At 42.8% G+C, this 12,714-nt stretch overlaps 1 protein-coding gene across 2 annotated transcripts; it reads right to left on the reverse strand.

Annotated features, from left to right (window-relative positions):
• Positions 1 to 2,546: 2,546 nt before the first annotated feature.
• LOC100279974 (uncharacterized) lies at positions 2,547 to 8,835 on the reverse strand. Of its 2 annotated transcripts, XM_020550258.3 has the most exons (5): positions 8,557 to 8,835; positions 8,337 to 8,466; positions 4,259 to 4,497; positions 3,661 to 3,994; positions 2,547 to 3,489 (listed from the first exon to the last, which is right to left on the reverse strand). In XM_020550258.3, the coding sequence occupies exons 1-5, from the start codon at positions 8,647 to 8,649 to the stop codon at positions 2,732 to 2,734; spliced, it is 1,554 nt and encodes a 517-aa protein (XP_020405847.1). In that variant the 5' UTR covers positions 8,650 to 8,835; the 3' UTR covers positions 2,547 to 2,731. The 2 variants fall into 2 exon arrangements, with proteins under 2 accessions (XP_020405847.1, NP_001146394.1); NM_001152922.1 differs by having other exon boundaries at positions 2,620 to 3,489; positions 3,661 to 4,497; positions 8,557 to 8,655.
• Between the last annotated feature and the right edge of the window lie 3,879 nt (positions 8,836 to 12,714).

Below are 12,714 nucleotides of genomic sequence, written 5' to 3' on the forward strand. Positions count from 1 at the left end.
GGTTTTGTCTATGTGTTGCTATCTCTATCGCAATGGCTAAGTTTCAATCTACACAATATAAGTATGAATACAAGATTGAAACTTAAATGCTTAATATAAATGTGGAAACTTAAAGAGCAAAGTAGAGATGCAAACTCTCGTGGATGACGCCGGTATTTTTACCGAGGTATCCGAAACCGTGCAAGGTCCCGACTAATCCTCGTTGGTGCCCCTACGCAAAGGGAAGCCCACGCGAGGGCCAAGCACCTCGGTCGAGTAACTCCGTAGAGAGCCACGGGCCTTCTCCACGCGCAAGTGGTGCTCCGCTTCCGGCTCCTCTCGGATGCTCCCCTCCGTCTCCACTATCGAGCTTCCGGCCAAAACACCATGGGCCTCGTTCCCTCCGGTACACGGTGGCGGCCGTGACACAAACGCAGTTGTCACGGTCTCGCAAAACTCTTGCCCCACTTGGTACAATAATGACGACTCACGCAAGAGCCGAGGGGTTGTGTGGTTTTACAAAACTCACTCAACTAACTAGGGTTCACCTAGAGCAAGCGCTAGAGCGGTCTAACTAACCTAAGCACTTCGCAAAGCGCCTACGCTAATCACCGAGTGATTCTATTAAGCACTTGGGTGTAAGAGCACTTGGGAATGTCTACTATATGCCTTGGTATGTCTCTTGGGCTCCCACACTTGGAAATGGCCGGTTGGGGGTGTATTTATATCCCCCAAAACAAATCTAGCCGTTGGAGGAAAGTTGCTGCTTTCTGCGGTCACACCAGACAGTCCGGTGGCGCACCAGACAGCGCATGGTTTCTTGTCCGGTGCGCCTAGCCGTTACCCTGTCAGAGCAGGTGACTGTTGGCACCGCAGGCTTTCACACCGGACAGTCTGGTGGTCTTCCCTTCGGGTACCACCTGGAACTAGTCGTTAGGGCTTTGGTTCCTGGTGCACCGGACAGTCCGGCGTGTGGGCACCGGACAGTCCGGCGTGTAGGCACCGGACAGTCTGGTGCTCCTCGCACAGACAGTCCGCAGGCAATACACATCTTCGTTCTTGGACTTTTCTTGGATCTTCTTAATGTCTTCTTTTGAGGTGTTGCTTTCCTCAATTTCCTTGGTCCAAGTAATCCTAGCATCCTGTGAACTACAAACACAAACACTAGGAAATTCATTAGTTCACGGATTGTGTTAATCATCAAACACCAAAACTCATTAAGCCAAATGGCCCGGGGTCCATTTTCCTTACACCAATCTACCATACAGTGAAGATGGGAACATCATTTACCCAAGATATCAGTTTATCGGCATACTATAATATGGTTAGGACTGAAAAAACCCCATTTGTTGCCAATGTGTTTAGGGCAACTATTTCAGTACCTAATTTATGTGACAAAGAATTAGGCATATGAAAATTTTCTAATGCACATGTCATTCCATCTAATGACTCCTTCATAAGTTTAATTTGATCATCAAAAGAATTTTTAATAGATTGAATCTCATTGGATGACATAGCATCACTTATAGTGGAAAGCTGCTTCAACAAGGTTGACAGAGAATCGAACTTTATTTCCCTCTCATTGACAACCTTCTGGTGATGATATATCTTGAAGTGCGAGAGGTACCGCCTCTCTGCCACCTCGTGTTTCTGAGCTTGTTGTCACTGGAACTCCTCGTCCAACTTCTTCATGTAGTCTTCTAATTCCTTATGCTTAGCATCTGACAAATTAGTCAGCCTTGTGTTGTTGACTGAGGAAACACTATTGAGATCTTTAGAATCGGCCATTGTAACCTAATTTTAATAGATCTAAACTTAGTTGTCCCAACGAAGTTGCCAAAAAGTATGTTGGCATCAATTTGGGGCCAAACACTTGCGGTGTACCGCCTAGTGTTGCTCTCTGCGGCGACACGAACAGTCCTAGTGAATTAAAGCCTGCGTTGTGGGCTGGACGGTCTGCGATGGCGTAGAGCCTTCTTCTTTCTCGTGGAGAAACCTAGAGCTCACCTCCGAGAGGGACTTCGTCATAGAGGAGAGTTCCAAGGCGTGTCCTCAGGGTCGGTAGGCCACCCGGGGCATCCCCAGACGGCGTAGAGTCACCTAAGAATTAAGAAAATAGATCGAGGAAAAGATCTTAAGTGAAGTGGATGAAGTAGATCTTGCCCCCTGGAGAAACCTCGTTAGAGTAAGATCCTATGGTCGTCTTGGGGTCGACAGGTCATCCAAGATGGCTCTAGACGACGTAGAGTCGAATGGAGATAGAAATTGCTAGGTGGAATCTACAACTAAAGCTACGATACATCTAATCCGAAGACATGAATGATAAATGAAGGTAAATAAATTGGTTCGATTGAAATATGTTCGAAGGTTCTCAATCAGCTGTATCCCTTTATATGTATAGGAGATAAGATCTGGACCTGTTTCTAGGCGAGATTAAACAGATTACCATAAATAGGTTAGGATAGCCATGCATGTAATAAGTACTCATGACCGAGTTAATCTGATCGCGTGCACGGATCGTCCGGGCCATTTGGTCGAACCGTCCAACCATGTTCAGGTGCCAAATATAGTGCTCACAACATGAATTCCTTCACTTTGGACTATAGTTTTGGACACCATTTTGCTAAAACAAATAAAATATCACGATACATGATTGACGCAGGTTTTATTTAGCATTACAGAGCCACATTAGGTCCATACAGGTTACAGATAGAGCTCTGAGCACGGGTACTTAACGCTATTAGGCTTCACTTCACGCACGCCACCCCTGCTCGCCAGCGGGGACCCAGACGATGCTGAGCTTAGAGAGAAAATGGCACACGACTGCGTCGTCCCCTGGCTTGAGACTGTGCGCCACCAAGAATGGGTGTCTGGGACTCCACAACGACGTGTCGAGGTGGCACACGACCAACGCCTCCATGTCCGGCGTCCCGCCATCCTGGGCTGCCAGCTTCACCAGGTACGTGGCCGCTGGGTTGGTCGTGTGGCAGTAGAACACAACGTAGGGGTACGTCAGGTCATGGCACGCCGCCGCCGTCAGTGACTCGGAGAGCTTCTGCACGGCCGTTACGTTATACCGCCCCCGCTTCGCCGACGTGCCGGCAGGATCGGTGGGCATGTCGCCGGAGAAAGCGCGGACGTTGCGTGTCCCGAGGAGGACGGCGGGTATCCTGGCGAGAGACTCGAGGGAGGTGGCGCAGGCGGCCTTCTCGCCAGGGAGCGGGCGCGTGTTCTCGCAGGTGTCGAGCGTCGACCGTATCTCTTCGCCCATGGCGTCGGATGTCGTCGGCGCGAACATGGCGAGGATGTCGGCGAAGCGCCCGGTGGAGAACGGGAGCGCGTCGGCCTCGCGGAGAGGCAGCAGAGGTGGTAGGGTGATGGTCGGTGGGATGATCGGCGTGATTACGGACCCTGGGCGTAGGACGTCGTGGAAGAAGAAAACATCTGCTACTAGCTTGTTGCCGCTGCTGTGGATGTGAACGGCAGCATGGTCATGGTGATGGATGTCCCCTGAAATAAGTTTGAGACGGCATAAATATCTCATTTCGATGTGCAGAAGTTTATGGCCTACAACATAATCTAATGCAATGTACTCATGCATTCATTCCCAAATAAGTGTCACAGTAAAATAAATTAGTGCTGATCGATATGAGATGGTAGCTTCCCTTGGGTCCTTCTCACCTTGAACTCCATAAGATGTGGTGGCCTTCCTGGGATACTCTTTATCTTGTATTCCATATGATGTGGTGGCCTTTCTTGGATCATCCTCACCATTAGACCCATATGACATTATGACCTTCCTTGATCCCTTCTCATCCTGGGAACCATATGACGTGGTGGCCTTTCTTGGGTCCTCCCCATGGATTCCATATGATGTAGTGGCCTTCCTTGTGTCCTCATCATCTTGGATTCCATATGATGCGGTGGCCTTCCTTGAGTCCTCCCTTTGTGATTCGAATGGTGTGGTGAGCTTCCTTGAGCCCTCACCAACTTGGAACCTAGATGGCATCGAGACCTTCCATGAGTTGTCCTCATCTTGAGATACATATGATGTGCTGACCATCCTTAAGTCCTGGCCTCGGTACGGATATGATGTGGTGACCTTCCTCGAGCCCTCACCACTTTGGAACCCATATGACATGGTGGCCTTCCATGAGTTGTCCCCATCTTGAGATGCATATGATGTGCTGACCGTCCTTAAGTCATGGCCTTGGTACCCATTTGACGTGGTGACCTTCCTTGAGCCCTCACCAACTTGGAACCTAGATGGCATTGAGACCTTCCATGAGTTGTCCTCATCTTGAGATACATATGATGTGCTGACCATCCTTAAGTCCTGCCCTCGGTACGGATATGATGTGGTGACCTTCCTCGAGCCCTCACCACTTTGGAACCCATATGACATGGTGGCCTTCCATGAGTTGTCCCCATCTTGAGATGCATATGATGTGCTGACCGTTCTTAAGTCATGGCCTTGGTACCCATTTGACGTGGTGACCTTCCTTGAGCCCTCACCAACTTGGGAACCATACATTGATAGCCAGCAAGAATGAGTATTGACTATGAATTAGCGATGATAAAGGCATGTTGAGGAAATAAAATAAGTATGTGGTAATTAGATTTCATGCACATTCTATATATGTAAATTATATGTACCCTTTTATACTTTATGCACTAGGTTGTGTTAATTGAAAAAGGATAAATTCTTAATGCTAACTATGAAGAAAACTAAACTTTTTGTTACAAATTTCTCTCATGGTCCTTATAACAAATACGACATTGTGTATTTATTGAGTTATTATGAGAAAATCATGGGAAACAGTCATGACCTAAGGAATTTTGAAATGAAGCTGGAACGATCATATCATATCATATCATATCCCATTTATCAAAGTTCGTTTCTAGAGAAAAAATATGTGTGAATTGATGCTGACTCTAAGAAACCTAATACAGATATTTCAGTTTTACAATAATAAAATGGAATTAGGAATCTAAAAGTAGCATACTCCCTCTATTCATAAATATATGACACCGTTGAATTTTTTAAAAGATTTGACCACTCGTCTTATTCAAAGAAAATAATGAGTTATCATTTTTTGTGATTTGTTTTATCTACCTTAAGTTTGTGCTTGACTTAAAATTTTATATTTTTGAATAAGACAAGTGGTCAAAGTTTTCGAAAAAATCAACGGTGTCATATATTTTTGAACGGAGGTAGTACTAAATTATTTGATAACGTACTTTGATTCATTGCACAATAAGATCTCTGAACACACGGATGGTTGTGTTCTCAACGCCTTAGACACTCATACATTGTTCTACACTGTTCATTCCACCGTCGGTACTGTAGCATATGCTGATGTGCGTTATTTATTTCCTACTCAGACACTATATATCGATCTTCTATTACCGTTCGTCCATTTTTACTGTTTTATCGTTTTTTTTTCTTACAACCCATCTAGTTTTGTTGTTTGCTACTGTTTACTGTTCACTAGAAAAAGTTCAGCCTGGCAGAGTGTGCCTGTTTGTGCTAGTACATCATAACTTATGACAACCTCAAAGCATGTGGCGGAGTGTGCCTGTTTATGCTAGTACATCATAACTTATAACAACCTCAAAGCATGTGAAATTCTTCCCTTTTTGGATTGACAACATGTGGAGCGTACATGCTCTTATTGAGATCAATGACTAGTTTTTATGACATGGAAAATCAATAATTGAGAAGAGATGCAATATAATGACAATAAAAGAAGCTAGTAAGAAAAATATTGTACATGGAAAACTAAAAAACAAATAATCTTGTATTTACAATGGATGAAATATATTAGAACTAGTTGGGTAGAGCTCCACTTTCTAATTCTTCACTCCTTGATTCTATGGTGGAGTGATTTTGGTGGATGGATGTTGGGATGCAGGTGAGAAGTGATTTTGGTGGTGATTGAATGGGTACTCCGAGTAGTGGTTTTTAGTTTCCAACTTGCAGTAGTTTTTTCTTCATTCACTTTTTAACTCTCCACTAGAATTCAGTAACAATCACTATCAGAATCGCGTTCTTTGCCGAATGTCTAAGACACTCGGCAAAGCCTTTCCCGAGTGTTACCCTCGGCATAGAATACTCGGCAGACATTTCATCGGCAAATGGTTCTTTGTCGAGTATTTTTTCGGACACTCGACAAAGACTGTCGAAAAGCACTCGACAAAAAAAACACTCCGCAAATTAAGAATCGCAAAAAAAACCAAAAAATAGCAAAACATTTTTTAAAATTATGTAAACAACAACTCTCCAACCACTACCCATTACCATACCCATCACCCTATCATTTTTCACTATTATTTTGAATGGTGAGATTCGAACTCGCAATCTCTCTCACGCATACTCTCCTCTACCATTACACTACTACATCAATTATATCTATACTACGTTTTCATTCCTCATTAACTATAACAAACCGAGAGTAATTTGATTATTTGAGATACTAAATAAATTCATTTGCAAATGTGATCAACTATAAAGTTGCATAACTTTTTAAGATCTACAAGTTCTATTTTGATAGTTTCTACATCCGAGGTCGTTTAAAAATTTTGATTTTTAAATTTGAAAACTTCACACAAAATTTTCAATGATAAGATGATTTCAAATCAAAAAAATGTCAATTACAAAGTTTCATTAAATTTTAAGACCTAAAACTTTTATTTTAGTGGTTTTTCCATCCGAGGTAGTTTCAAAAATTCAAATTTTAAAATTCAAACATAGTTTTGCATGACAAGGTGATTTCAAACCAAAACATTGTCAACTACAAAGTTTCATAACTCTTCAATACCTACAACTTTTATGTTGGTGGTTTTTTCTTTCGAGGCCGTTTTCAAAATTCAATTTTTAAAATTTTTAAATTTAGACGTAGTTTTAGTTGACAATATGACTTCAAATGAAAAAGTTGTCAACTACAAAATTCTATAACTTCTAAAGATCTATAAAGTTTATTTTGGTTGTTTGGTCATTTGTTCATCTCACATGATGGTTCTAACAATATGCACAAATCTAATACATCTCTCTCGTAGTTTCATAAACTAGGGGAGAGATATATGTTTTATAAACAAATTTATTTTTATTTTGTCATATGAAGAAATGTTTAAAATATAAACTGCACATCATGATGAGTTATACAAATTTATAATTAAAAACTTTTTCGTTTGAATTAATTTACTGATTTAGAATGTGATTTTTAAATTGTCATTATCTAGTGTTTAAAAAAGCACTCGGCAAAATAGCTCTTTGCCGAGTGTTATATATTTGACACTCGGTAAAGAAGCTCTTTGCCGAGTATTAAAAAAAGCACTCAGCAAAGACACTCTTTGCCTAGTGTCAAAAATAAAACACCCGGCAAAGAGTTTTTTTGCCTAGTGTTTTCTTTTACCAAAGGTTTTTTTCTTGGCACGCGGTAAAGAGCTTTTTTGCCGAGTGCCGAAAAAACACTCGGCAAAACATTTGACACTCGGCAAAAAGCCGAATTCTAGTAGTGAATTTAACCATTTGGTACATATATACAGAATCGCTGGGAGCGGAGCTCTACTAACCATACTCTAGTATGGTTTTTTAGAACTATTGATATTAAAACAAGCATGGAGTACTGAAATAAAAAAAATCTTATAAGGCTTGCTTTGACTATCCAAGTTTATGTTTTGACAACAACTATTTCAATAATAAATTAATTATATATGCCAACAAAACGACACCATTAGATTCATTTCTTAAAATCGCTTCCTAGTTATCATGATTTTTCAATTATTAAATAATATTACATAGAGAATTTGTGGTCAAGGGTCACTTGGATAGTCAAAGTACGTCCTATAAAGGGAATGTTGTATAAACCATCACGTTGGTGAAATATGTGAAATCGATCTCGTCTATTTCCATCCCACTCTAGAAGAGAATTTCCCAAAGCTGGTGAAAAATATTGTTTTATCGTCCGACTTACAACTAGTTTCCTGGCTATTTCAAGTTAGGTTGTTATCAATGGAAGTTTCACGTGAGATTCCATTGCATTAATTAGTATGTCATATAGGATTTTTAATGACATGACACTATATTTATTATGAAATAGGTGAAATTAGTTTCATCATCACCAAACTATATGCCAACCCCTTTTCAAGGTATTAGAAAGCGCACCGTTGAAAGCAATTTATTTATATGCAACATTTATATATATCGCATGTTAGCCTATCAAACTGCGTCATGAAGCTCTACGACGAGAGAGTTTATGACCGAGAATGGCCTTAGAAGTATCTAGTTTTACTCGGACGCTTGAATGGAAAACAGAAAGCAGATACAGTATGTATTTGTAATAAATTAAATATACCTGTAGATGTGGTCAATAGGTCGAGTATGGCTCGGGGCATCGGGGTCTCAGGAAGCACCGCTCGCCAATAGTCCGTCGGCGTCATGGCGTCCGCAGCCGCCGCCGGAGGATGGGCAGCTGCCGCACGAACCTGCATCCAACAGCTTGTATGGTCACCCGGAGAGGGCCGGAGAGCATCAGAGCGCCTGAGCAGTCAGCTCGGTGCATGCAGCGCACTCACCAGAAAGAGTGTGGCGAGTAGTGACACAGCAGCGAAGGCATCCATGCCGGGCATTGCTCCTCTGCGCCAGTATCTTGTTGCTCTTGTATGCATGCACACTGCGTCCGCCGTTCATGTCCTTGCCGACCGAGGTGGCTATTTATAAGCACAGGCATTGCCGCATATAGGAGCATCTCCAGTCCAGCGCTTCTCTTTGTATTTTTTTTATTATATCTTATTTACGTACGTCAGACTTTTCAGAGAAAGATTCTTTATTCTATAGGGTACCTTATTCTATATCTCATTACTCTCCGTCGACAAGAACTGAACCATAACTCAATAAGTAGGGGTAATAATAGACTTTAAAGTTTTACACTATAAAATGTAAGAATTGAACTATATTTTTATTTATTTTTAAATTAAAAATAATTTAGAGCCTTAATAATTTATGAAAAAAACATTTGATTCATGATCTATTACCCTCTAGCTATATGGCTCGGTGATTACAAGCTAGCTGATCTTTGTGTTCGATCCTACCGTTCCCAAGATTTTCTACTATTGAGATGGGATACTTTCCCACATGTCAGTCAAAAAAAAAAAGATTATGCATATATATGTACCACAAATAAGGATGATAATGGGAAATTCTCCACCGAGGATATGGCTCCCCCGTCCCCGCAGGGAGAAAATTTCTCTGGCCCATCCCCATTCCTGCAAAAGTTCATACGGGAGATTTTTCTTTCATCCCATCTGTATCATGGAATTTATCCCCGTGGAGAATCCGTCCCCGTTAGGAAAAAATACGATATTAAGAGTCAAATTCAAATTTATTATATCAAATGAATATAACTTGAACAAACCAGATTTAAAATTACAAGATGCATCAACTTTAGAATTTAGTTTGCTATTTTATAATAGACTGTGTATTAAATTTTTAGTATAGTTTTAACATGGAAATAGACTAATTTAGATCAAGAGAAGTTCGCGGGACGGGCACATGGGGACCAAATTACCCCGTTTCAATCCTCGTGGGGACAAATTACCTATATCCTAGAGGAATTCTCCGTGGAGAATCGAGGATCGAGTCCCCATTACCATCTCGGGTCCTCAGATATCTTATATATATTTTAGTTCTATTTAATTCCATTGTCTAAAATATAAAAAAAATAAATCGATAAAAATGATAGGAGAGAGTCTTCGTATATAGAGGATGAATGAGGGTGTTACAAGCCTTTTAGAGTTATAGGCAAAGAACGAACGAATGTCTTCTGTATTTAGATAACACTTTAGAGTATATCTTCGAACTCATAATGTCATCAATATTAATTGGTTCACCTGATAGATGCTCATTGCAGAAATGACTACCCAGATCATATCAGACCAAATCAGATCAGATCAGATGATGTTCGTGAAGTTGATGTATTCAACCGCACCTAATCAGTGGCCCTTAAAATATTCGACCACGGGGAACACGCCCTTGTTGTTTATTTGGAGGTCACGCTATCATCAGCTCCCGTCCATCTTACGGGTTAGGACAGAGCCGACCGCGCGATCATTACCAGACAAGGCACCGTGACAGTCGTTTTTTTTTTCTTCTCTTTTTTTACAAAGGGAAGAAAGAGAATCTTAGCCACGAGCCAGATCCTACCAGTTTTTTCCCCACGGGAGAGGGCTGGATTTTACTATTGCCAAACAACCGTCACTACCGAAATCGAGCGCTTTGCTGAGTGCTTAAACCACTCGGCAAAGTCTGAAAAACACTCGGCACAGTCTTTGCCGAGTGTAATACTTGACAAAGAGACCTCAGCGAACAATACATTGGCAACAACTTCTTTGCCGAGTACTTTCTATCAGGCACTCGGCAAAGAAAAGCGGCCGTCACGACACCGGGTAACGGAGATGACCCTTTGTCAAATGTTCTAAGCGGCACTCGGCAAAGAAGTTACCTTTGCCGAGTGTCTACTGACCTGCACTCGGTAAAGGATTTACCAGCGGGTCCATTTGTCAGGTTCTTTGTCGAGTGCTCTGTGAGGCACTCGGCAAAGCTGAGTGCCAGGGCCACAACACTCGGCAAAAAAGCTTTACCGGTGCCTAAGTATTGGTTCTCTACCGAGTGCTATGGCCCTAACACTCGGCAAAGCACCTTTTTGCCGAGTGTTACACTCGACAAAGTGACCAGTATACACATTTTTATTTGCTTTCTCTATTCCATCCAAACAAACAAAAGATACCACATATACATCACATATGTCACATATACATCACATATATACATCACATATATCATCACAGACATAAGTATCCAACACAAACATAAATATCCAAGTTCTCAACACAAACATAAGTATCAAGAACATAAGTCTCATAAGTCTCAAGTTCTCACATAAGTATCGAACACAAACATAAGTATCCAATACAGCATTATCAATAAGTTCTGAAGTCTCAACACTAAGAACATAAGTCTCATCGAGGTGGGCGGATGGACTGGTGCGGCGATTGGCCGGGCGATCCATGAGGGTTGTTGGATGCCGCCCCAGATTGTCCATGCACAGAGAAGAATCTGTTCAATCCATATGTGGAAGTCATGACTCTTCATCCCTAAGACTCACAGAGTAGATAAGTTCACCCCACCTACTCAGGTTAGCTGCATACCCATCAGGGAACATCAACATCTTGATCCACTGAAGTACTTCCTTCCTTTGGGCCCTGCTTAGGACGAAATCGGCCTTAGGCCTTCACAATATCTTTCCACCACTCGGCATAGGTAACGACCGTCAGCTTTGGACGGTGGCTAACGGCCTTTGCCGAGACCCGCCCTTCGCCGAGTGTATTCCTGTGCCGAGAGTCCTGCTCTCGGCAAAAGGCATCGTTACCGAGAGTAGGACTTTGCCGAGTGCGGTACTCAGCAAAGACCCGGATTCCAGTAGTGCGTACACAGATAGGGATGGCAACGGAGAATTCTTCGTCGGGGATGTAAGGAAAATGGACCCTGGGCCATTTGGCTTAATAGATTTTGGTATTTGATGATCAACATAACCTGTGGACTAATGTGTTTGCTACTATTTGTGTTTGTAGTTCACAGGATGATAAGTTACTTGGACCAAGGCACTTAGGAAAGCAACACCTCAAAAGAAGACATCATGAAGATCAAGTAAAGTCCAAGAAAAGAAGAAGTGTTGCCACAGTCGGACTGTCCAGACAAGAGCACCGGACTACTGTCCGGTGCACCAGGAACAGTAGCCCTAACGGCTAGCTCCAGGTGGCACTGTGGAGGGAAGACCACCGGACTGTCCGGTGCAAAAAGCCTGCGCGCCAACGGTCACCTACGCTGACAGACCCAACAACTAGGCGCATCGGACAGGGGCACCGGACAGGGGCGTCGGACTGTCTGGTGACCCCACCGGACTGTCCGATGCACCACAAAAAGCAGCAGCTTCCTCCAACGGCTAGTTTTGTGTTGGGGGCTATAAATACACCACCAACCGGCCATTTCCAAGTTTGGGAGCCCAAGAGACATAGCAAGGCATATAGTAGACATTCTCAAGTGCTCTTGCACCCAAGTGCTAAATAGAATCACTCGGTGATTAGCGTAGGTGCTTTGTGAAGTGCTTAGGTTAGTTAGACCGCTCTAGCGCTTGCTTTAGATGAATCCTAGTTAGTTGAGTGAGATTAGATAAACCATCAACCCCTCGGCTCTTGTGCGAGCCATTGAAATTGTACCAAGTGGGGGTGAGAGTCTTGCGAGACCGTGATAACCGCATTTGTGTCACGGCCGCCACCGTGTACCGGAGGGAACGAGGCCCATGGCATTTTCAGCCGGAAGCTCGATAGTGGAGACAGCGGGGAGGGTCTGAGAGGAGCTGAAAGCAGAGCACCACTTGCGCGTGGAGAAGGCCCACGGCTCTCTATAGAGTTACTCGACCGAGGTGCTTGGCCCTCGCGTGGGCTTCCCTTTGCGTAGGGGCACCAATGAGGATTAGTCGGGACCTTGCGTGGTTCCGGATACCTCGATAAAAATGCAGGCGTCATCCACGAGAATTTGCATCTCTACCTTGCTCTTTAAGTTTCCGCATTTATATTAAGCATTTAAGTTTCATTCTTGTATTCATACTTATATAGTGTAGATTGAAACTTAGCCATTGCGGTAGAGATAGCAACACTTAGACAAAACTTGGTTTG

Source organism: Zea mays, chromosome 1 (assembly GCF_902167145.1).
Source record: "Zea mays cultivar B73 chromosome 1, Zm-B73-REFERENCE-NAM-5.0, whole genome shotgun sequence".
Taxonomy (NCBI): Eukaryota; Viridiplantae; Streptophyta; class Magnoliopsida; order Poales; family Poaceae; genus Zea; species Zea mays.